We start from the raw sequence: 25800 nt of genomic DNA, 5'->3' as shown, positions 1-25800 counted from the left end.
CATTTCAGAGCGTTTAGCTAATTTGTATATCCTAGTATTCTTCCCTCCTTAAAAAACAAAAACAAAAACATAACAAAAAACAAAGTGGAAAGTTCTCCCTGCAGTCAGCCCCAGGACTTGGTTCTGCACCTATCTCCCTGACAATTGATAGAATTAAGTATGTCTCCATTGTTGATTTCCTTAAGACAACATGATAGCTAAAATAAAACTAACCAATTCTATTTTCTTTAACCAGATGACTAATCATTAGGAACTATCATCAGAATATAATATGTCTAAGTTTCTGAATAGCCATTGGTATATTGCAAACACATGCCTGACCACTTCACTCTGTTTCATGGCCAGAATCTCATCTGGGTAGCCAGTTACGGCTAGTAATGTCTATGCTAACCCACTGTCTCTAGCATCAGAATGCTTTAACCAGGCAGTTCATGACGGCATCATGTTCTGGATGCCAAAAAAAAATCACATTATGCTAAACATAAATGAAATTCTAGTAAGCCTGTTTTTCAGACATGAAAAGCAAATTTTTTAAGTGCATAGAAAATTTATAACTTCCTGCTATGGACCAAATTTTGTCCCCCCAAAATTCTTATGTTGAAGCCATAACCCACAACGTGACTGTATTTGGGGATAGAGCATATAGGGAGGTAGTTAAGGTTAAATAAGGTCATAAGGGTGAGGTCTCAAGCTGATAGGATTAGTGTACTTATAGAAGAGACACCAGAGAGCATGCTCTCTCTATGAGGTGACAACACAGCAAGAAGTTAGCCATCTACAAGCCTGGAAGAGAGCCCTCACCAGAAACTGCGTCAGCTGGCACCTTGATCTTTGACTTCTCAGCCCACGCAACTTTGAGAAAGAAATGTCTATTGTGTAAGCCCCTAGTGTGTGGTATTTTGTTACAGTAGCATGAGCTGACTACGACATTCCCATCAGTCACTCTTCTGGCCACCCTGTCCAGGGACGTCATCTTCACTTTCTGCCATATTTCCTAACCTCTTTCCTTGATTTATTCTTTTATTTCTTTATTCTTATTCTTAGAACATATTATCATTTAATTCATAATAAATTTATTTGAAATATATCCCGTTTATTTTCTGTTTTCCCTTGTTAGAATGTCAGCTCCATGAGGGCAGAGATTGTTTTTCTGTTTGATTCACTGCTGTATTTCCAACACCTAAAAGAGCATCTTATCTTCTTGTCCTTGGAGGAGTAACCTTTAAAATGCTGAAGAATACTGCACTCAGCCTAGAAACTCAGGAAAAACAAACAACAGCATACAAATGAAGAACCCAAACAAATAAAAAATTAAAATTAATTTCATTAACACATTAACACATTAATTAAAATTAGAACAAAAAGGAGATAAACCTTGTGAAAAAAGATTGTGTAAATGTAGTCTTGCAGCAAAACGTGCCCTTATCAGCTTTCCATAAACTAAGGCAGAATACCTCACAATCCTAGGTCTAAATTTTGTAAGAACAAATTGCCAAGAATAATGGATACTTCCACGAATTTTAAACACATAATACTCTGTGGGCAGTCTAAGAAAGCAATATGTATTATTTGCTTTGCAGGAGAGTAAATAGTTTGAAACAATAGACACAAATCCATTTAAGCATAATAGTTATATTTCAATTTATTTCTATGTAAATTGGTTTTTACATGCTGAGTTAGTATAAAGAATTATTAAAAAGATAATTAAATGCATTGAAAAATATAAAAAAATAAGAACAGCATATTAGACTACATGATTTTTAACTAAAAATCTTTGGATTGTGAAAGCACCACTTAACTCCCTATTACAATCTGGAAACAAAGTCATTGCCAAAAAGCATATTCTCTATTAGGTCATCATCCCACAAAAAACAGAATGTGAATTTCTAAGGCATATGTATGTTCAACAACATACTTATATTTTGGTAATCACTAAATGTCAAACATTATCCATAAGGGATATTAACACATTAATATTTTCATTAAAAAAGAAAGATCTCTTTCCTCATTACATTACACATTTGTAGTATAGAGATCTGTCAAATAAATTACTGCAAAGTAGCTCAAGTTATACCTTATAACACTTGAATCACATAATCAGGGGCAAATAACCTTTAAAATGAAAGACAAATGGTAAAATTTAAGGGCATTTAATTTGCATAAATGTAATGTTAACAGTCTTTTCCTGGTTATATATTTTATGGTTAATTTATATATGTTACTCTATCAGGTCCTTAACTCTCTTATAGGTCAATTTTAATTTTTTCCAATTTTATTTTGCCATAAGTAATACGGAAGTAGTTTATCACATATAAAAAGAAAACGATCTCACAAAAATAATTCAGCATGACTAAAAACATTCTAGCATCAGGATCATATAGTTCTTGTGTTGTTAATGCCTACTTTGAAATAAACACTTATATTTTAGAATCTGGTGTGTCTAAAACTCATATTAAACTATTGGGCCCTCAGAACTCAATTCCCCTAGGGAGTTCCTCCAGGTCAACAGTCATTATGACCTTGATATGCAGGATAAGCTTTAAAATAAAAGGTTATATATGGTGCATGTTTTGGTCTTCCTTTACTTTGAAAATAATATTAACATTTGACACCAAAGTTATTGGCTTTTAAGTTTTATCCATTAAACTTTTACTATAAACACTGAAATGCACCAAATACATCTGCTCAGACAATACTGTGTCAGCTTTAACAATAAAATAGAACAAACCATCCATAGATTAACTACACTGATTTTAATGCTGTCCATGGTCCATAATCTCTAACAAATTAGAAAATGCCTGCAGTACATGAATTTAATTGTAGGTCAACATTGCATGGAAAAATATCAATTTATACACAGGAAAATAAATTTTCTTTTTTTAACTTTGCTGAACTCATGTTTAAGTGTCAATGACCAATGGGTTAGAGATGATGAATGTTACCACTATCCACCTTGGGAATAATTTAATTAGATAAAGCAGAGTGAAATTACTTTCTCTGAGGAAATTTTACTTTCAATGATTACCTCCACCTTTTCTGGGAACAGTATTTGATGGCAATGAAAGTTGGCCTCACCATTTCAATCTCAATTAGTGATGAATGGATTGAGGCTTCCTGTGGGACAAAGACTATTCTTTGTAGTTCATGTCAAATGAAATTGAAACGGCGGAATAAGTTACGAGAATTCGAAACATTTATTATTCTGCTTTCATTTTATTACATTGTCCTACCTAGGACTTAATGTTTAAATTAAGAGCCATATGAATGTTTACCATACATTTGCTAGGGACTGTTACATTGCTGGTAGGCATTAGAATTTAATCTTACAGATGTTCATGGAAACTCCTAAATTATCAGTCTTTTAATTTTTTTTCAACCTACTTCTCAAATTCACTTTAAAGTACTTGGCTTTTTGTTATACTGATAATTTCTACAACAGTTAAAACGTCTTAAAACTTAAGCATAATTATATATCTACACCTATCTTTGAAACTGAGATTTCTTCATAAGTAAATCAAATTGCTAGATAAAAATATGAAACTGTGTAATTGTACGTGATTGAAAAAATATGAACAAGCATGAAAACAATAGCTTATATAGGTCAGCCTGACCTGTGGTGTTTATTTGTCAATTACTGTGTTGGTTTGGTGGGTTTACAGATAATCACATATCCAAGTTCTCTTCTAACAAAAGAAAAAGAAAAACATACTATGGAGATCCAGCTATCTATCTAATACGGATAGAGATAAATGTAGTATTATATTGACTGTCTCTCTGAAATACAAAAGTCCCAAACTATTATATTTAATCCTATATTGAAATAGCACAAGGCTATTCTACTGGTGGTATTTTCTCATTTAAAAATCATACTTGTATGGGGCCAGCCCAGTGGCATAGTGGTTAAGATTGCATGCTCTGCTTCAGTGGCCTGGGGCTCACCAGTTCAGATCCCAGGTGTGTACCTACACATCACTCATCAAGCCATATTGTGGAGGTGTCCCACATACAAAATAGAGGAAGATAGGCATGGATGTAGCTCAGGGACAATCTTCCTCAAGGAAAAAGGGGAGGATCAACACCAGATGTTAGCTCAGGGCCGATTTTCCTCACCATAACAAACTAAAAATCTTATTTGTGAAAAAATAGAAAATGTGCAACATCTACATTCTCTGGCTCCAGCAAACCTTAAGCTGAAAACAGAGACTTTTACATGGAATGCGGAAATTAGGGCTATCAGGTCTTACGATCCTAAGCATTTCCAATATTCACAGCAAAACAGACTAATGTCAAGAACTTGGCTTCATTGGGATACCAGTTATCGTGAAAACATTCTTGAAGATTCTCATGCATGGAAAGGTGTGCAGAACAATGGTTTCTAGTTTGTCATTTGTTTTTGTTTGACTTCTGTGAATCTCATATCATATTGTATAAAGTAACACTACTTTATTGATGTTTAACGCCTTTCTTTGGTAGGAGAAAATCCCACATTTGCTAAGTTGTTTTTACGTATAATTACAGATGATCTTGGATTTTTACAAATGGCTTGCAAATGTTCCAAATCTCTTATGACAAAGGGTTTCTCAGTTTTATAAATTAACTTACAACAAAACAGAAATAAAACAACACAAAATACTATGGTAAAAGGAAATAAATTCATCTTTACCTTTCACTACACTAAAACTAAATGTGCACTGATTTTTATAAAATAACTATATAATAATCTGCTAAGTGAATCTGCTTACTAACAAAAATTAGAAAAAATTGTTGGCAAATCTTGACCAGCAGATATGTGGTTACGAAGTCGCATCATACTTGTGGTGGAGGTCATCTGTAGAATCTAAACAGCAAATAAGGGTGTGCAAAATGCTAGTGTGTGGCCTCTTCACGGCAGTTGCTTGAGATAAGAGCTGTGCTGCCACAAAAGCATCTCAGACTTCACTGTGGTCACTGAGTTTGCTCAAATTCTGAAATAGAAGAGAAAGAAATAAGCACATCCTACTGGCTCCACTCTTAAGCCAGTACCATAGTCAAAGAAGAGTAGTAACTGAAGGGCTAGCAGATCCTGGAAGAAGCATTTATTTTATAAGCAGGAGGTTTGCACTTAATAGGTGATCACGAAATCACCTAAGGAGCAATATTTTTGGAAAATCCAAATTATTAAACAGTGTTCATTAACTGGTCCAAAAAAGGAATGAAAACATTCCTTTACTTGTGGCAGAGGATTCGGGGGGGGGGGGGGGGACATTTTAACAGATTTTAGATGCCACTAGGGTAATAGGCAATGAGAAATGCAAAGCCCCAATTCTACATTCCAATTTTTCTTATAACTCCTGCATGCCCATTTGTTCAACTCACCTTATTTGAATGGATGTTACTTATTGCAGCAGATACGGATTCAAAAAAAATTGGTTTCTCTGAGTCTAGGTTTCCATGGTACTTCATTGCTTTTATCAAGGAAGCTACAATAAAGCACAAGTGATATAGGGACACATGGGGCAGCAGAAGGATCACGTTTAAGGTTAGCCAAAAGCACTCCCGTCCTTACCTGTGCAATGGGCCAAAGATACATCCACACTCTGGTTCTTACAGTCCATGTAAACCTGGAAGAATTAAAATAGCATACCCACAATTAATTGAGGATAGCTGGCAGGAAGGAATGAGGTAGGCTTCAGAATGAAGGAGAATTTCTAGTTAAAAAAAAAGCCAATGTTTATGATTGGTCAGACCACCAGAGGGAGGCATTGTTACACAATTGGGTACACTCTGGCAGGCTTCTCAAAGAGACTCAGCACACCAAGATGGATGCAGCAGGGGGTTTGCCTTCTGTGTAACTAAGTTTGGCTGCTTACATTTTCTACTTCATTTAATAAAAATAAAAACATCTCCTTTTCTTCCCTACAAGAATAATAGAAAATTGTTGTCAGACTTATGGTATTGGAAGTCAAAGACTTATTTCTCAAAATGATGAAAACTGCTGACCTACTGCTTACTTTAATATTTTACAACAATTTGTGCATCTTCATGTGCATCTTCTCTAAATCCCATCCATGGATGGTAAGTTGAGAAGCTCACTATAATCAAAGCAAAGTTTGATTGCCCAACTTCCATTTTTAAAGGCCCATCAAGATGAGAGGTGCTAACTAATTTGCTTGGCACACTTTAGGTTCGTGCCTCATTTAAGTCCTAGGAAAGCTCAAGGAAGAACAGCTTACTGAAGGGCTTGATCTTGAATTCACCCAGATCAAAATCAGCCCGTGAAACTCAGTGAAAGTAAATCTAAAAGTTTTAGTAACAGTAGGATGGATTTGGTTATATAATAGTGATGTATCTTACATGTATAATGTAGAAAGCAGCATTTATAACACATTCGAAGAGTGTGCATGATACATCCAAAGATTTCCCTTATATTCTTCCAGCAGCAAACAGTTCTCTCCATGTTAGAAGAATTGTGGAATAACAGGCCATGTATCACTCTGAGCATAAATAAACAAGCAACTCAACAAACAAATAATAACACATGGACTGAGACTATGCCATTGAACAAATGGCTCCTTTCCTTGTAATTTAGAATGATTAATTCAGGGTGACCCGTCGGTGTTTGACTTTTTCTTAAGCTCAGTGAAGCACAAACACATTGCTACAGGTAGTTTCTTGGTGCTGATAAACCTAATCTCCAGTTCACTGACCTCTCCAGTGTCCTAAGTAGAGGAATAAACAGAAGTCACTCCATTTCCTTCAAACTATAACTCTAGGAGAATGTTCCTTACACTAAAGTGACTAAGAAAATCATCCAGAGAGGGTCATGAGAAGCAGGAAGACACGCAAGGCTGCAGAGACTCTGTGGCTCTTCACTGTGGACCCTCTTTCAGGGTGGCTGGAACTAAGAAACAGTACCAGTTGCAATGACATTCTTTGCATTTTAAGAAATGACTTTTGCAAAGTGACAACACATAATAGAAGCTAACATTATTGAGTACTCACTAACTTCTGGACACTTTGTGCTTTATATGCAACATGTCATTTTAAGCTTCATAACAACTTGATGAAGTGGATATTTCTACTTCCAGTTTACAGAAAAAGCAAACAAATACTTAAGCCTAGATCATAGAACTAGTTTGATGGCTAATATTTGGACCCAGGGTTTACCTATCTTTAAAGCCTACATCCTTAACATACATCATAATTTACTGTAACTGTGATGAAATAAACCAAATAGCAATAAGGATGTTTAAAAGGAAAACTGACGCAAAATTGCTAGTTTTGTATATACAAATGGAAAATACCAAGCCAAGGGCAAATGTCATTTTCTGCCAACTTAAAAATAAAATGCATCTGTTGATTTACTTCATCATTGTATTGTGTAGTATTTTAAAACCATTAAGATGAATGAAAAAAAGCTCTTTCTCAACATGCCCAGTACCTGGATTATTTGGATTCCTCTGAATTTTCAACCTTAGATCCTAAACTCAGTAGGAAATTGTAACTGTTTTCTCCTCTTTGCTAACTCTGAGTCCTCATCTGCAATATCTAGAGACAGAGGCTAATAAATATTAGAGCATATTCATAAACAAATTTAAAATACTATTAAACAAAAAATATACATACTGCCTTTTCCCAGTAAAAGGACAATCCTAGTCTAGCGTTTCTCAAAATATGATCCTTGGACCACATGCTTCAGAATCTCCTACGGTTGCTTCAGAGGAAGATTCCTGGGCCAGAACCAGGACCTGGCAGTCTGCATTTTAAATGAGCACTCCAGATGATCCTTATGCCCCACGTTTAAGAGCACTCCTGCAGACCTTGGCAACACAGAGTAAACAGAAATGCCAAACATAAGCCCTCCAATGAACAGGAACTATCTGTTAACTGTCTAGATTTAGATGCAAAAAAAGAGTATTCAGGTTGAACCCTGTGCCAAATTGTGCAGATTTTATAGCGAACAACAAGAAAATAAAAGGGTCTTACATGGGGAAAAGGAGGACTTACCAAAAGCAGCCACTAGATTTAAGGCCTAGGATATTTAAGATTCATTTGTTTTGCACAATTTGTTTTCTGAATATCTCCTAATTCTGAAACAAAATCACCTCCTCATTTTTACAACATGAATAAATTGAGAGCCCGCCTGGTCAGATGATTTCCCAACACCTCACAGCTAGTGTCGCTGAGTCTCTTCTCTCAGGCAGTAGTCACACACTGAGCAGCATCCCCTCCACACATTCTACCCTTATCTCCATAGGAAAGTCATTCTAAGGCTGACCTTTGTACTCCCTTGACCTTGAAAGGTTGGACATTTCAAATTTAAAGTGTAAATGAATAGAGACACAGTTACGCAACACCACAAGAAAACAATCAAAATCCACAATGTGAGACCATTTAAGACTACTGGTCTTAACTTTTTAAAAGTCAAAGTCTGATTTTGACTTCTGGCCACGATGAGTAACTAATATAAAACTATCCCATCCTCCATAAATAAGTAGGAACTTACAAACAGATAAAAACATACAAACAACTGTTTTCAGACAATGGTAACAGGCAGCACAGGACTGAGTTCCCTGAGAGAAAGAGAACAAATGAGGTGAGCTCTCCAACCATCTCAGCTTTCTGCTGCAAAGCAGTTTCTGGGCGGTGGCATGATGAGGGAGGGCCCAAGCAAAGTGCAGCAGCTTCACTGAGCTGAGCAGACAGAACTTTACTTCAGGAAGGATTGGGTGGGTGAAATTGCGCAAGAGAGTAATAGAAAGGAGGGAAACATGCAGAGAAAGAGCTCCAGAAATTTTCCTAGGTTTTGATTAAGTCTTTGGCTGAAGACAAAGCCACATAGAGGGAGACTGTCTGAGGCCAGGGCAAGAGAATACCTGGGAGCAAACACCCAAAGGCAAGGTAACCTGAGAGCCACACCCAGCAGCTGCTGGAGGACTGGGGAGAATTAAAGAACAGGCATTGTCCAGGCCTCAAGACCCTCCCTCCATATTTAGGGTATTGAGGGAGAGAGCACACGGAAATAAGAAAGGGAGTACATTCCTTGTTGACTCAGTATTTACTCAAAAAAAAAGAAAAAATTTCCAGAAGTGTCTGAATTTTCCTCGAATAGGCAAAATTAGGGGTTCTTCCATCTATGGAAATGGAGGCTTGTGAGCTATATCAGTCTTAAAGAAATAAAACTCTGTTTTATTTCTTACACCCCAAGATCTAGACTCCAGGAAGATCATGGGGTGGAGAAATAAGCACTATCATTCCAGAGAATGGGGAAAAGCTCCTGCTCCTGGCACTATTTTAGACAGGGATGGTATCAAGTCAAACTGTACCCAGCCAGGATGTGAAAAAGAACCATCACCAAGGCCACTTGCTCATGCAGGAGACTCTTCTCCTTTCTAGAAGTCTGTAAGCTGACTGCCCATCATGTGCTATGCCTACCACATCTCGAGTCTATATTCTGTTCTCTCTCCAACCCTATGTCAATACCCACACTCCTGGCCTCCATACATCTACACACACACAGAAGCTTGATGAGGGCTCCTGAAAAGAAATCTACAGTGATGGGAGGCATAAAGTTCTGTGTCCTTTGGCGAGAATGAGTGAGACGGGTCTTGAAACAAGCAGGGTCAAGACCCTGGAGCTGAGAGAGTAGGTGGTGAAAAAACCCTGTTACTGAAGAGAAGGGAAAGAATCAATCCAGACACAAGCTGTGTTAAATACCTCAACAAGCATGGAGACTCCAGAATAGTCAAAAAAGGTCAACCCACTGCAATCCAGGATTAAAGAACACTTCTCATTCTGGCAGGGCTGTGAAGCTTCTTCTGTAGAAGGAACATAGATTTGAGTTAGGGAGAATTCTTAGAGATTTCTGCTGCTGATTTTGTTGAATGGTGGGAAGGTAACAGTGGCCTCGTGTTTAGCAAGACTAATTTCAGACACTTTTTAATTTTTATACTTTTCAGTTAATTGCTAATTATTTCTGAACTCTTTGATTTTTGATTATTCAAATGTTATTTCAGATAATTATTCATAATTCAAAGAGGAAGATGGGATATGTTAATTAACAGTATCATTTCACAGACAGATGAACTGAAGCAAGTTCAGATGATTTTGAAGGGATACCTGGCAAGTTAGTGCCAAACACAGACTAGAATCAAGGCATCTAGACATTCTGAATGGTATTCTTCCCATGATGCCAGTTTCCTTCATGGGTGTGCCCTGTTGTATGGTGCCTGAAGCTTATACAGTTTTGGAGTCACACTTTAAGGAAAAGATTCACTGCTGGAGCTTGTCCCTTGGCCTTGGAAGGGATCTATGTGAGGGGCCCTAAAAATCAAGCTTCATTTAATTCATGGTAAGTCTGCCTCTGAATGCATTTGATGGGAAAAATTTTTATTTTTTTTCTACTTAGGAGTTCATGACTTCTTTTTCACTGAAGTCCCCAGGGCTACACTTTCCTTGTGTGAAATGACACATTTCTAAACAGTGACAGGCCATATCCAATGTCACTCTAAGGAGTGATGTGGCCCTCAAAACAGACCATGTAGGCTAAGATTCCCCCACCATCACTAGGCAAAGTATATAAAATAAACCCCAATTCATTAATTATTATGAAATTCTCTGAAAAAATAAATTCTTCATTGGAATAGATTTGCCATTAAAATGCCCGTGGTTTTGCCATAGAATGACTACAGAAAAGTGGGAATATGGTTGTTTCTCAATTAGCATTGAAGGGAAGTCGGGGGAAATTATGTCATTTTTAAAAACTGCTGCTTAGAGATAAAACCAGGCAGAAAATAGAGAATATACACTGAACATTTATATATAGCAGTAACTGTTAGGAAAAGGAGAAAATGCTACAAAGTAATCTTCAGTGTATTTGAAAAGTGGTATTCAGGTATAGGATCTGTTTCCAAGTTTCACTTTTACATCTATATTCATATTTACTAATTGAATTAATAAATATAGAGCATGTATTTTGTTCAAGAAATTTTTGAAATGTAGTGAATGATACAAATGTAAGATCCTATTCCTTTCTTCTAGGAGCTTATCCTTGAGTGCCACGGATAGGATTGGTACATAAATAATGGATGCTAAAAATGAAAAAGGATGGGAATTTAAATACACAAAGGAGAAGTCTCTTTGGAGTGATCAGGGAAGATTTCATGCAAAAGTCTTGAAGGATATACATAATTCCAAAAAGTAGAAATGATATGGAGATGCAGGCATTCCAATCATAAGGATGGCTTTAATTGAACGCTAATGATAGTTTGAGATCTCAAACTTCTTCTGCTTCCATTCAAGCAACATTTATTGAGAGTCTACTGCATGCCAGGCACTCCAGTAGTGCCTTCTATTTCCCTGTTTCTCCCATAGGAAGGAGGGCTAAGCAGTAAGAACAGATTTAGACTATGTTTTCATTGGCCTAAAATGGTAAATTAGAACCTCATACAAAATGGAAAGTCACCACAATGTGGCTCATCCACTGACCACTCAGTAGTATTCATTATCATTCACTATTTGCCTAATTAAACATAGGACCTATCTTTATTACGCAAAGGCTGTTATATATACCCTTGGATATAATGTGCCCCTGCTCATTATCAGAGATGGGAGAGGATTAAGATCACAGGAAAAAGAAAAAATTCATATTCCAAGCAAAGATAAACAGTGGAATGTTGAAGCGGTATTTGTTCCATCTCCTAGTCTCATAAATCACACACACACACACACACACACACACACAGGTTGGCGCTACATTAATTAGTTTATAGATACTTTTGTTCCACTTTGTTTAGAGTTACAGTGACAGAATTACTAGATCAATATTAAAAGAGTTGCTAAGACGTTTGGCTCACTATTTAATCTGTGACATATATTTCCTTACATGTTTTTTATAATTCACAAGTACATTTTTATCCAATTTGGAAAGGTTTTATTGAATTTTCAGAGTATAAAAATCTCTAACAATTAAATATCAGATAAGCTTTCTCAGAAAAGTTCAATAATTCATATGATATAAAATATATGTATAATTGATTAGGCATTTTCTTACAAAATTAAATGTAAAAAGTTTTAGTAAGATTAATCATGCTTGCAGCGTACCATGGAGTTCAATATTTGAAGGGTTCCTATGCAGAATCTTGTGAACATATCTGTTTCAGAAAACAAAATTTATTTGATTCTTTAAAGGCAGTCGTGGGTCAGAGCCAGCTCTAGCAGTTCTTTTGACATCTTGGAATCAGTCATAGAAAAATTTACATAATGGAAGTTGGGAAATGCTACAAATCAGTGCTTCTCCACCACCCCACGCCTTATTCTCTACTCCAAGAGTTGTTTGTTAAACATTTCCTAGCATATCACTGCTTAAATGTGAGTACTCTTGTTAAATATAAAGAAAATAATCAATCGGTAATTTAAAAAAAATCTAATGCCTTTGATTAAATAAATGACTTTATACACTGACATCCTTAGCAATAGATCTTAAAATCACAGAGATGACACAATTAGATATCAAAATTAGTAAAGTCTTTTTTTCCATATCTTTTAAGAGAGCTGTTCTTACAAAATACAAGTCTTTTATAATATAATACATATTTCAAAATAAGCTACAATCTAAAATTCTTTGTCCAAAAATTTATGTAGAAAAATTTAATATTAATATTCAATCCCCCCAAAATTAAAAGTTAATGAAATTATGTATTTTTCTGAGATCTGTAAGCCTATTCTTTATATATTAGAAGACGTGATTGTCACTGGTAATATCTACAAGAGAGGCTTGGTAAAAAGAAACTGTAATCTGACAAATATCAGCAATGGTTTTATTTAGAAAATGTCAATGCACTGCTTTTCTTGAAAGAAGCTACATAAGTTATTATCTATAACTAAGCTACACAGCATGAGTTCTATCACCCCCATTCCTTAGCCAGACAGACATAGCTAATCAATCATGGGAATTTTTTCCACTGAGGCCAATGAAGACCTTAAAATTTTTATCAACTCAGTGCTTCAGGGAGCCACTACTAGTTCGTAAGAAACTTATTTGTCAATCTGAACTTAATATTACAGGGAAAAAACAATCTATGTATATGTTATTTAGAGACATTGATCGCTGGATCTAAATAACTGGAAACTGGTGGTAAAAAGGTACAGAAAATTCTTTAAACAATTTTCTTTTTCTTTTTTAACCTATCACATTTATTCCACTTGTAAATTATACTTTCCATTCTCTCTATTTTCTGGTAATTAGTTCATCATTTAAGTGGTGATAGATTGTTAATGTTTGGGTCTTATCAGAGGTCATACAAAAATTCCGCTTCCATCGTCTCTGAGTGTGCTTGCTTTGTTCTTCATTTTTATATCCAAGTCTCCTCTTTCTTGTTTCTTTAATCAAAATATGTGCTTATTTTCAGATCATCCAAAATAAAATAAAGCAAACAAAAGAATTGTGTCTTGTAGTTGTGGATAATAACTTAGTTAAGCTATTTTAATAGAAGCAATTCATGATGTCTTTTGTAAATAAAAAAGACATCCTTAAGTAAAGTTACCAATCCACTCAAATAAAAATTTAAATACAGTGGACATTTCTGAGATTTTCCCCCAAATAAGTGAAGTTTTCCTTTACCCAGTATCCTCTCAGTTCTGCCACTGTACTGATTTTATGGCTAAAACCTTGTGTTCTAAGCTTCCAAGTAAATTAACCAGTGCAATAAAAATCACATCGTGGCAAAAAAGAGTAAAGCGAACACACAGCTAATATCCTGCCTTAGGTAAAGTGAGGTAAGCTTGGAGCATGTGCAAAGGAGACACCTAATCTATACCCATGTGGGATGTGGTAAATGATGGGCTTTATCCACAAAAAACAGCATTTCAGAAAGAAATTAACCATCAGGTGTGGGTGGGCAATTAACTCCAGATTGTGGAAGCCAGCTCTTTCCTGTGGAATATTCATTAGCTCCTTTAATTAAAAAGTATTCATAGTTGCATAATTTAGGAGTGCTTTTCATATACTTCAAAAGATTCTTGACAGTCTGTGAGTCACTCATAATTTTTTGAAAGAAGGCATTTTCTGTTGATATCAATTAATTATTCAGAAGCAGGTTTATATCTCTAACTTCTCAAGAAAACAAGGAGATAAGAAATATTTAGGGCAAACCACAATACTATCTTTGGGAAACATGTGCACACACCATTGAATATCTCATTGATTGGTTGATTCATTCATTCATTCATTCACTCAAGCAGTCAGTCAATATAGATGTATTGGGTGCTTACTCTAAGCACTGTCCTAAGAACGGCAAGCAGAATGGTGAACAAGAGAGATGATGGTCTCTGCCCTCAACAGACTCACAACCAAGGTGGGAAACCTGTCAGCTGAACAAGTAATTTGAACTGTTATGAAGGCTGGAAAAATTATTCAGAAAGTGCTAAGGATGTACAGGAATGACCTGGTGTGGTTGACAGAATAATGGCCCCCAAAGACGTCCATATCTTAATTACCAGAACCTATGAATATATTGCCTAACATGGCAAAAGAGACTTTGTGATTTGATTGTATTGAGGACCTTGTGACAGCAAGGTAATCCTGCATTATCCAGAGGGGTCCAATGTAATCACAAAGGCCCTTACGAGAGGGAGGCAGGAGGGTCAGAGTCAGAAAAGGAGATGTGGTGATGGAAGAAGAGGTCAGAGAAAGATTTAAAAATGCCACACTGCTAGGTTGAAGATGAAGGAAGAGGCCATGAGCCAAGGAATGCAGGGGACCTCTAGAAATTCAAAAGGGCAAGGAAATAAATGGGTTCTCCTCTAGAGCCTCAGAAACATACAGCTCTGCCAAAACCTTGATTTTTCTCCTGTAAAATTCATTTCAGCCTCTGTCCTCTAAAACAGTAAGATAATAAATTTGTGTTGTTTTAAGCAAGTAAGTTTGTGGCAATTTGTTACAGCAGCAATAGGAAGTCAATATATCTGGATTGCTGGTTTGGGGTTTTGGTGGATGGCGGTGAGGAAAGGGAGCTTATTTTAGACTTCAGGATCTATAATGGCAAAAATTAAGCCTGCTTTCTTCACCCTTGAATGTGCAGCACCTAGCATTGTGCCCAGGACTTAGTAGATGTTCAGTAAGTACAAGAAATATTTTCTGGGCCAGCCCTGGTGGCCTAGCAGTTAAGTTCAGCATGCTCCACTTCGGCAGCCCCGGGTTCAGATCCAGGGTACAGACCTACACTGCTGTGTTAGCAGCCATGCTGTGCTGGTGGCTGATATACTAAAAAAAAAAAAAATTGAGGAAGATTGGCATGGATATTAGCTCAGGGCTAATATTCCTCCACAAAAACAAACAAACAAAAGGAATATTTGCTGAGTAAACAGAGACATGCATTAATTAATGCAAGAATGAAAGATAAATGGAACTTGTGAACTGAGGTCTAGAGGATGATTAGAAGATAAGCAGGTGAGAAGGTGGTAGAGGTGGACCTGGAGAATCACTGGCACTATGCCTCTTGGTAATGGCATAACGTGACTAAAGTGTTTTGGGACACATCCTACTAAACATGGTAATGGCAGATTTCTCCACATTTGAGCAATTTTTGTTTTCATTTAGAGAAATATGACTTCCATCTTATTACTTATATAGCTTATTTCAAATATTTTGATTAAACAATCATGTGCTCAACTAAAAATCTGTAGTTGGTTGTTTGTAGATTGTTGGCGAGGGAGTATTTTTTTATTCTCTTCTCTCTTTCCCATTCCCTTGCATAGCTAATGGCTCCCTTTGCTTTAGTTACTTCCAGATCTATTTGGTGCTCCCAAAAGTCCACTGGATGCCTCATGGACTACCTCTCAGTATCTTAAATTCACCATCCTTCAAAATAAACATATCTTCTCTTTTAGGTACACTACTGGGTCCCCTACTAACCCCATTTGAGAGTTTCAAAGCTTCAGAATCATTTGCCTTGCCCTCCCCCTGCCCCAAATACCCATACAGTGCCAGCTGTTTTCATTACATGCTGAAATCTCTTTTAAGCCCATCCTCTATCTCCATTTTCATAACCTTGTGACCAAAGCAGAGGAAGATGATGCCGTCACCTCATTTTCTTGGGTTAGCACCACTTCATCCTTCCAGCTTGTGTGCCTGCAGACTGCATTCAGATCAGTACTCCCAAATCCCAGCTTTAAGCACCCTTTTCTGTATGCATGCCTGCCCTCAACAGAGACTTGAGTTGTGCCTCTGTCCCTAACAAACTGCATGATCCAGAGCAAGTTAGTTGTCTCCTATGGGCCTCAACTTCTTCACCAGTAAAATGAAGAGTATCCTATTATCTACTTGAAAAGGAAAGTGTGGTATTTACCTATTACCCATTACAGAGTTATTAAGAAGAATGTCCTTTGAAAACTGTGAATTGCTATACAAATATTATTTATCATTATAATTTTCATTCATTGACCAAGTGTTCATTGGAGAATGAAGAATAATGCAATGGAAATTTAGCACTTTTTGCCTTAAAAATCTAGTTATAAGGAGAATAGACACAAATAAAGCTACTCGATAACTATATAAGGTAATATGTGATTGACTAAAGCATGTGGTAGCCTCTCTGTTTTACTATTACAATGATCTCCATTTTACAGCTGAAGACATTGAATTCCAGCCCGCACTTAACTATGTATTGCCCTGTGTGGGTCTGGTTGACTTCTTTTTCTACCTAAAGGGATTGCCAAGGAGTGTGTCCCTTCAACTTACTTTACTTCCCTATTAAACCTTGAAGAAAGTATAAGATGTGGATTGGCAGAGAAGGGATATGGCTCTATTCAGGAGAACCCAAATAAAGGCAAAGCCAAGGATAGTTAAATTAGACAAGGAGGCCATGAGTTGATCTGTCTGACTTGGACGGAGGGTTTGTGTAATGTGTTGTAAAAGAGAAAGCAGTTTGAGAAGATTGGGCATGGTCTGAGGTGCCCTGTTTAGGTGTGCGTACTTGATCCTCAGAAGGGAATCATTATAATTTTTTAAGCATAAGAGGAACGTTAAAGCAAATGTGATTTAAGATTAATCTGCATTATATCATAGAATAGAATAGAGCCATGATGGCAATTACATCGCAGCTTGCATGTCAACTCCAACCATTTGCTTCTGCAGCCCCATGTTGAGAAGATTCTCAAGCTACTCTGGCTCATGTAGAATACAGATGGCTACCAGGCTACTCTACTCTGGTACTTGAGGAAGTACCTTGATCTATTAGTTCTTTCTGATGTGAGCACAGGAAACTGGGTATTTTCTATCCATGGAATAAAACCAAGAATATCTTATAGAAAAAAAAAAAAAACAATATGAAAGTTTCAGTAATTCATTTTGAACATAGTTAAGGACAGAATCAGAGTCACAGAGTGAGAACGTCAAAGTGATAAAACCAAGAGTTAATATATTTTGGTAATTAAATTGAGAGATGAAATAAAGAACATGAGCAGTAAATGTAACCTTAGCATTTAAAGCACAAGGATGTGAGAGCAGGATGGTGTTCCTGAACAAGAAGGAGAGATGTGAGGACCCAGGATACTTTGGAGTGTTAGAAGAGGGAAAAGGAGTAGGATGCTGGAAGAAATATTCTGGTCAGGTAGTTCTGATTACTATTAAAAGGCCACTGGGTGCCAAAGGTTTCAAAAGGATACAGTGAAGGTGACAGCGCCCATCAGCTACCATTCTGTGCAAAGTGGGCCTGGTCTAATGATGCAGAGGTGAGAAGGTCCTTAAAAAGTTTCAAGATTAGCGCAAGAGAAAGACACTGAAGAAATTATCATTAAATACTATACCAGTATTAGATAAGCATTCTTTAAAAGCACAAGGCAGGAGAAAGTAAATTTGCCACAAGAAGTCAGAAAAGACTAAAGAAACTGAATCTGAGTTGCATCCATGTTGATGTGAGTCATGCAATTGATTAATATAGTTATATAATATTTACTTTATTCTATTCTATGTCATATATCTATTTAGAATATATATAATATAATATAATATAGTAGATATAATATGTATTTCATTCTCTTATATAAACATTCCATATGTTCTTTATCCATTGTACTGTTAATAGATATTTTAGTTGTTTCTAGGTTTGGGGGAATTATAAACAAAGCTACTATGAAGAATCTTGCATATTTTTCCAGGTACAAATATTAAGAGATTCCTTCTTTATTGTCTTTAGAAGTGCAAAAATTACTATTGCTCAGCTTTTCCTGGTTTTTAAGTTTACATAACTGGAATTAGAACTTTATAATATATTTTCTTTTGTCTTCCTTTTTTTTTACCCAATTATGTTTATCAGACTCATCCAATTTTCATGACTGTATAAGTATACCATGCAATAAACATATCAAATAAAAACTCAGATGTACAAATACACCAAAGTTTATTTACACCTGCTACTTTTTTTAGACATATGAGCTGTTTCCAGGTTTGGATAGTTACAAACAGTACTGTGTAAACATCCTGTTTATGTAACTTGCTACAAATAAGCTCTCATTTCTTTAGGATGTATAACTAGGAGTGGAATTGCTGGTCATAATGTATGTATATCTTCAGCTTTATATGATATGCCAAACTGTTTTCCAAGGTGATTCTAACAGTTTACAAGAGATTTCTTGTTGCCTTATATCCCCACCAACCCTTGGTATCATCAGACTTTTAAATGTTTGCTAACTATATATATGAAGAGCTATTTATTGTGGATTTAATTTAAATTTCCCCAATAATTACTAAGAATAATAATAGTGAAGTTAAGCATATTCTCATATGCTTATTGGCAAATTTGAAAATGTTCCCTTTTTCTTTTGATGAGGAAGATTGGCCCTGCACTAACATCTGCTTCCAATCTGCCTCCTTCTGCTTGAGGAAGATAGTTCCTGAGCTAATATTTGTGCCAATCTTCCTCTGTTTTGCATGTGAGATGCTGCCACAGCATGGCTGGACGAGCAGTGTGTAGGTCCATGTGAGGGATATGAACCCGCAAACCCTGTTGCACCAAAATGGAACACACACTTAACTGCTATGCCACTGGGCTGGCCCTGAAAATGTCTCTTTTCGTGAAATGCCTGTTCATGTCTTTTGTCCATTTTTCTATTGGATCATCTGCTTTCTGTCTTGCTCCTTGATTTGTTGGGGAATGCAATCCTTTCTCCATTTTTATGTCATATCTATCTTCTTCCTCTCTGGCCTCATCTTTTCATGCATTATTTGGTGTCTTTAGGTAAAGAAAAGCTGTTAATAATAGTCTAGTGAAGTTTAATGATCATTGTCTTTATGATTAATGCTTTACATTTCTTGTATATATTCTTCTCCATTCTCTTCTGTATGTTGTCTACCACTCTTAGGACTTTGATCCACCTGGTACTGATTTGGGGATATGGTGTGGAGTAGAGGTCTAATTTCATTCATTATGGATACATGATTGTCTCTTCATCATATATTAAAAGACTGTCCTTTCCTCACCGCCCTGCAGTGCTACTTTTGTCACAAATCAAACACCAACATATGTGCGATTTTTCCCCTCTCTGGGCTCTCTACTCTGTTCTATTGATCTGTTCATTTATCTCAGAACCAACACCACACTTCATTGATTATTACAGATTTATAAAACATTTTGATCACTAAGGAAACATGCTCTCGCCCTTGTTCATATATTTCAAGAGTCTTGCCTATTCTAGGCCGTTCAAGTTTCCATACAAAATTTAGAATTAACTTATCAATTTCCATTAAAATGTCCTACTGGAATTTTAATTGGGATTAAATTTATATCTATAAATAAATTCAAGAACTGACATCTTTTGATATTGAGTATTCTAATTAATGGACATTGTATTTCCCTTCATTTATTTATAAATATCATTTAAGTAAGTGTTTCAGGTATTTTTAATGTCTCATAATAAAGTTTTACACCTTCATCCTGTGTAGGGCTACACATCTTTACATAAATTTACTTCTAAAAGAGAGAGAACAGGAGGAAGAAGTAGGAGGAGGAGGAGGAAGAATAGAAGAAGGAGGTGAGGAGGAGAAGGGGAGAAGAGGAGAAAGAAGTAAGAGAGGAGGAGCAGGGAGAAGGACAGAGCAGGGAAGAGAGGAGGAGGACAGAGGAGGAGAAAGTGGGGGGAGAGTAGAGGGAGGAAGAAGAGGAAGAGGAGAGAAGAAGGAGGCAGAGGTGGAGAAGAAGGGGGAGATTTCATTCTCTGATGAATATTTAAGGCAGAACACTTAGATATTTTTTCAAGCTAACTCACCACTGCAGTTGCCATTGGATAGAGGACTGAGCAAGGTGTTTTGTTCACACTGAAATGAAAACAAATACAAGGAAGAATAACATTGAAGAAATTCACTTCTGTCTCTGAAAAAAGCACATCATTCTTTTCTGCATAAATAACAAAAACCTAGTCTCTAATAATGATTTTTCACTAGTCTTTTTTTCAGAACAATATGTATAACAAACTGAAATAATAAAATGATCTTTAGTTCTAAGAATATATTAGCTCAGTAGATAATTTATGATATCACGTTAGACTATCTTCTTTAGAACATTTTCTACAAGACTAAGTTTTTTTGATTTTCGGTCAGGAACTAAATATTTGCGTATGTTTTTCATGTAGCATATCCAACCAGACATTAATCTCAATAACACAGCATTCTCTGAGAGAAAGCCATTAACCATATATTTCATATACTCATCTGTAGGTCCATGAAAATGCTTGAGAAACATTCATGATTTATGAAAATGCTGGAGAACAAAAATGACTCTGTATCCTACAATTAAACTTCTTTGCAATTGACAGTAATTGATGCCTCTAACAAGATCATATGCAATCTACTTCTCAAATAACTTATTATTATTATTAATGATGATGATGATAGTAATCAATATTTTTGAGTTCTTACTATATGCCAAGGACTTTGCACTAACTATTTAATCCTCAGAACAATACTATTAAGTTATTAATCTCATTTTCCATGTAAGGGAGCAGACGATGGAAAGGTTACATAGCTTGACCAAAGTCACGAAGCTAGTAAGAACCTGGGCTAAAACCAAAGCATGTGACTCTCCATTCTGAACCTCATGCTCCCAACTGCTACATTATACTTTCTCCCGGGAAATCAGTTTTCATCTTACAGGCCGACTAGAGAACATCTCACTATTTTCTCTTCTACTACTCAATGGTCCAGCTTATATATTTTAAGTATGGCTCTGACAGCTATCAGCTGTATGATTTCCACTAGGTTATTTTACATTTCTAAGTCTCAACCTTTCTTTTTTGTAACATTCAGGTAATGCCTCTTATATCATGGGGCTGGTGATGACTAAGTTAGATAGCCTAATTAAAGAGGCTGGCCCGTGAAAGACATTCAATGAATGTGAGTTTCCTTTTCCTCCTTTTAAAAATACCTTGTCTGACATCTCTGTGAAAAAGAATTTCAAATAATTTATGTACATACTTCACCCTCAAGGAGGTGGGGCATAACTTCACACACCGGTTTTTTTTTTGTTTTTTTTTTAGGAAGATTAGCCCTGAGCTAACATCTGCTGCCAATCCTCCTCTTTTTGCTGAGGAAGACTGGCCCTGAGCTAACATCCGTGCCCATCTTCTTCTACTTTATATGTGGGACGTCTACCACAGCATGGCTTGCCAAGCAGTGCCATGTCCGCACCTGGGATCCGAACCAGTGAACCCCGGGCCACTGAAGTGGAACATGTGAACTTAACAGCTATGCCACCGGGCCAGCTCCTTCACATTCTTTTAGTGTGGGCTACATGTAGTGACTTGCTTCCCAAGACAACAATATGGAAAGGAGAGAAATAGAAGAATTTTACAGTGGAGAAACCTGACAAATACTACCTTATTCAGTATGAGGTGATCAAGGTTAACAACAACAGTGATAAATCATGTTGATTATATGTAATCTTGATATGACATGTTGAAAATAGCACTTCACCTCTATAGTTTTCCTCCAAAAAACACATATCCCCAGTCTTACCAAGAGATAAACACCACATAAACTCCAATAGAGGGGCGTTCTATAAAATATCTGACCAGTACTACTCAAAACTGTCAAGGTCATCAAAAAACGAAAGTCTTGGAAGCCGTCACAAAGAAGAGGAATCTAAGGAGATAGGACAATTAAATGTAATGTAATATAATGGATGGAATCCTGGAACAGAAAAAGGATATTTGGTAAAACTAAAGAAATCTGAATAAAGCATGGATTTTAGTTAATGATAACGTATCCATATTGGCTCATTGATAATAACAAATATGTCACACTAATTCAAGACATTAATAATAGCAGAAACTGTGTGTGCAAGGTATATAGGAACTCTCTATACTTTCTCAATTTTTTTGTAAATCTGAGACTGTTCAAAAAAATAAAGTCTATTTAAAAAAAATACATTGAGCAAAAGAAAATTTTAGATAGACAGCAAATTGAAACTTCTCTTGAAAAGTGAGGCCACAGAATGGTGATTAATATTATCATGTGAGTATCTGTAGCCTATACAATAATAAGCATGAATCAACCAAATACTAGCACCCTGAAATCCTCCTAAGCTTCCGCATTCAGGGAGATATTTAATGGTGAAATATAGGAAGTATATTGCCACAGTATAAAAAAAACAGGCAATCATTTTTAGTTTGTTTTTTGAATAGGATGTGAGTTTCCCTGTGCTAGGGTGTTTTAAATACCCTTTCCTCACCACCATCTATTGAAAGTGCAGAAGAGAAGACTGAGGCCCCAGCAGAGCACTCCAGTTTAAGACAGAACTGTAGACCACTGTGCGCAGCCAGATAATAGGAGGCAAAGCTGTAGTAGAAATTAATTGACGCAGACTCATTTCTCTGAAACTTAACTTGGAACAAGTGCACAGGCCTTAAAACAAGAAATAGATACCCAAGACAGACAGTGTATAAAAAGGATAACATGAGACGCCCAAAAGAGCCCCCATGCTACTCAAGACCATCCATTTAACCATTCTGAATAAAGGTTTATTCCCTGTTCCTCAGACAGGAAGGCTCCGAGATTACTATCTGAATCCTTCTGTGTCCTTCAAAACTCATAGTATGTAAATACACACAATATTTGCATCATCTTCATTATAGTGGAACTCAGTCTCAACAAATCCTTTCTCAGCATCATGGAGTTCTAAGTTAAAGACTCACTTTCGTTGTGATTACCTACCAATAATCTAGATTCAATGAACTCTATTTGTTTATTAGACTCAAATTTCTCAGTTCCCAGGTAAACAAAATCATATATGTGGAACCTCCTCACAGAATGAGGTTTACTTCTGACTTAATATGCTACAAGATAAGCACATGCCAATTTTCAACTTCTGAAAACAAATTGGAGCAATCTTAGTCTTACAGGAAAATGTTCTAAGGAAAATACTGTTGACCATCAATAAACAGTTATAAGAGTCTTCATGTCAGCTACTCTACTAGATATTATAAAGCCCAAAAAGTAGTCTATCATTTCAAGGAATAAATTTATATTTTGGTAAAATAAGACTACAAACTTCTTGTGGGTTGATTAGGTTATTTGGAACTCTGGACAAACTTTTCCACAATACCATTACGCATGGTGGTTGTGAGCTTACGTCAGCCACAAGAACCTTCCTGTCTCACAATACAATTGAACATTGCCACAAGGTGCAGCATGGCTTTGTGAAAGAAATAGGTCTAGTATACCAATTGAACAATTAGGAATGTATCTCTGCCTTTGGCTTGAGAGCAAGTTCTTCTCAACCCAAAATCACATTTGGTGGTTCCTAATAATCTGATGAAAGTGACATCCTAAAGACCACAGTGAGGGGAAAAGACTGGTCTGGAGATATATAGGCAGAGCCAGTTGAATGGACTTGTGACCCGCGTAATCACACAGGGCTCCACGCTTAGAAGGATTTCCCATTTGCTGTTGCCATCTTGAAATTCTTAGTAATGGTTGAAAAAGGGACCTCACATTTTCATTTTGCATTGTGTCAGCAAATGATATATCTTTTTCTTGTATTGAGGACCTCTGTGGTCCAGATCAGTATGAGGCCCAGAAGCAGAAGCATGAAGCTGCAAAGGTCAGGAATGCAGTACTAGACAGCTCCTGAGACACCAGAAATGAGAGGGTCAAGATCTCTTATATACCTGAGTGACTGGAAGATAATATATGTTCAAGGACACAAGAGAAAGAGATCTTTGTGATCTGGTATAGTCAAGGAAAGCTTCACGGAAAGGGTACTACTTGTACTCAGTCAAACTAATAATACTAGCTAAGATCTTACAGTTTGAGTAGGACAGGCACTATTCTAAGTGCTTTGTATATATTAACTCATTTTATCATCCCAACTACAGATGAGGAAACTGAATCACAAAAGGTTCAATAACTTTGTTAAGGTCCCACAGCTCGTAAGTGGCTAACCCAGGCAATTTAGTTCCAAAGTCCATGCTCTTTTAACGTTGTGGAGGGCTTAAGAATTCCAACAATCACAGATAGCTCATTTACATGAAATCATCATGATGCACATAAGTTGAGATAACTTATGGAGAGAAAGAATGCTAGCATTTTATAATAATGTCATTATAATGATGGCAACACTCTACTTCTCTGAAGTCACTTATCATAGTCTATCTCTTTTAAATTTGGATCTGACTCTTCTTTCTTTTGGTAAAAGGTCCTTTAAGCTAAATGATTTCTCTTATTTATTCTTCTCAAGGTTATAGTACCTAGTACACATGTCCTTTAGATATATGCTGAATGAAGAAATGAAGGAACAAATTATTGAATAAGAGTGATTACCTAAAAGCTAACTACAAGGATCAGATAAAAAGTAAAATACAATATAAGGTTTTGCTGAGGAGAGAGGTCTCCAAACACTTTTATAATGCATTATATTTACATGATACGCTTTTTAGTGTCATGATATAAGGTTGCCTGTTACCTGTAGCATGACACTGTAATCATGAAGCAGTTGATCGTACCTTGCTGATATCATCCAGTAGCAGGTTGCTGGCATTTTCCTTTTGGATTATGTTTATTAGATCAGTGTGAAACTTCTTCACATTCAGGAAAACAAGTGGGTTGTTTATTGAGACAATTTTCACCTGCTTCAGGGTTTCCTTTTAGAGGAGAAAAGGAATAGATTCAGAGTTCTGAATGAAATAAAAGAGGACAGCTCTATCCAATGAGTCTACATCTTACAAGTCCAAATGTTACTCAATCATGGAAGCAATCTCTTAGCTAACATTTTCATTATGAAAATGTATTTGGAGAGCTTAATATACGATTGCACTTCTTAGGGAAAATATATACTTCCTCTTTCCTAAGAAACACTGATAATCATGAGATGAGTCCGCAGCTTTTCAGAAAATGGCCCTTATTCCTACTGACTGGGTTTAGGGGAGGCAACAGCCTGGAATATCCAAGAGTATCAAGGAGACCTATCTTCCCACAAGTAGCTTTTCTACTCAGTCTAGAAATTAAAAGTTCATTTACATAACCATCAGCATTTTTAAAAAATAAAAATATGTCCTGAAGGGTCAACCATCAGTCATTTACGTCATAATGACATAGCTTTCTTTCAGTTGGAATGTAATCTTACTAGTGACTGCTAGTACTAATTGGGAGAAGGAAACCAAGAGGGAGTATCAGGAATGTAACTTCACTTGGGGTCTAGGTTACACTAGATTGCCAGGATGTAGGTAAGACATGCACAAATGGAGAATGAAAAGCTTCAGTACAAAAGGTATCTGCTTTGGCCATTTGCCCAGGTCTTCCTGGCAGCAATGCGACTAAAACCATCTTCTCCA

At 36.4% G+C, this 25800-nt stretch overlaps 1 protein-coding gene across 14 annotated transcripts in view; it reads right to left on the bottom strand.

Moving 5' to 3' along the window:
- Window positions 1-1616: 1616 nt before the first annotated feature.
- The window catches only part of SLC26A7 (solute carrier family 26 member 7), a 128236-nt gene continuing 104052 nt past the window's right edge, over window positions 1617-25800 (bottom strand). For 12 of the 14 annotated variants that reach the window (XM_070631702.1, XM_070631703.1, XM_070631711.1 and 9 more), the window contains 6 exons: window positions 24973-25110; window positions 20242-20290; window positions 9697-9797; window positions 5546-5600; window positions 5356-5459; window positions 1617-4964 (listed from right to left, as the gene is read on the bottom strand). In XM_070631702.1, coding sequence (XP_070487803.1) covers window positions 4929-4964; window positions 5356-5459; window positions 5546-5600; window positions 9697-9797; window positions 20242-20290; window positions 24973-25110 — 483 coding nt within the window. In that variant the 3' untranslated portion in view covers window positions 1617-4928. The remainder of the gene's footprint in view (window positions 4965-5355; window positions 5460-5545; window positions 5601-9696; window positions 9798-20241; window positions 20291-24972; window positions 25111-25800) is intronic. The other 2 variants (XM_070631706.1, XM_070631707.1) reach the window with 1 other exon arrangement.

This window comes from Equus przewalskii, chromosome 8, assembly GCF_037783145.1.
Source record: "Equus przewalskii isolate Varuska chromosome 8, EquPr2, whole genome shotgun sequence".
NCBI lineage: Eukaryota > Metazoa > Chordata > Mammalia > Perissodactyla > Equidae > Equus > Equus przewalskii.
The sequence above is the reverse complement of the archived record's forward strand: the minus strand, read 5'-3'. Positions and strand labels throughout refer to the sequence as shown.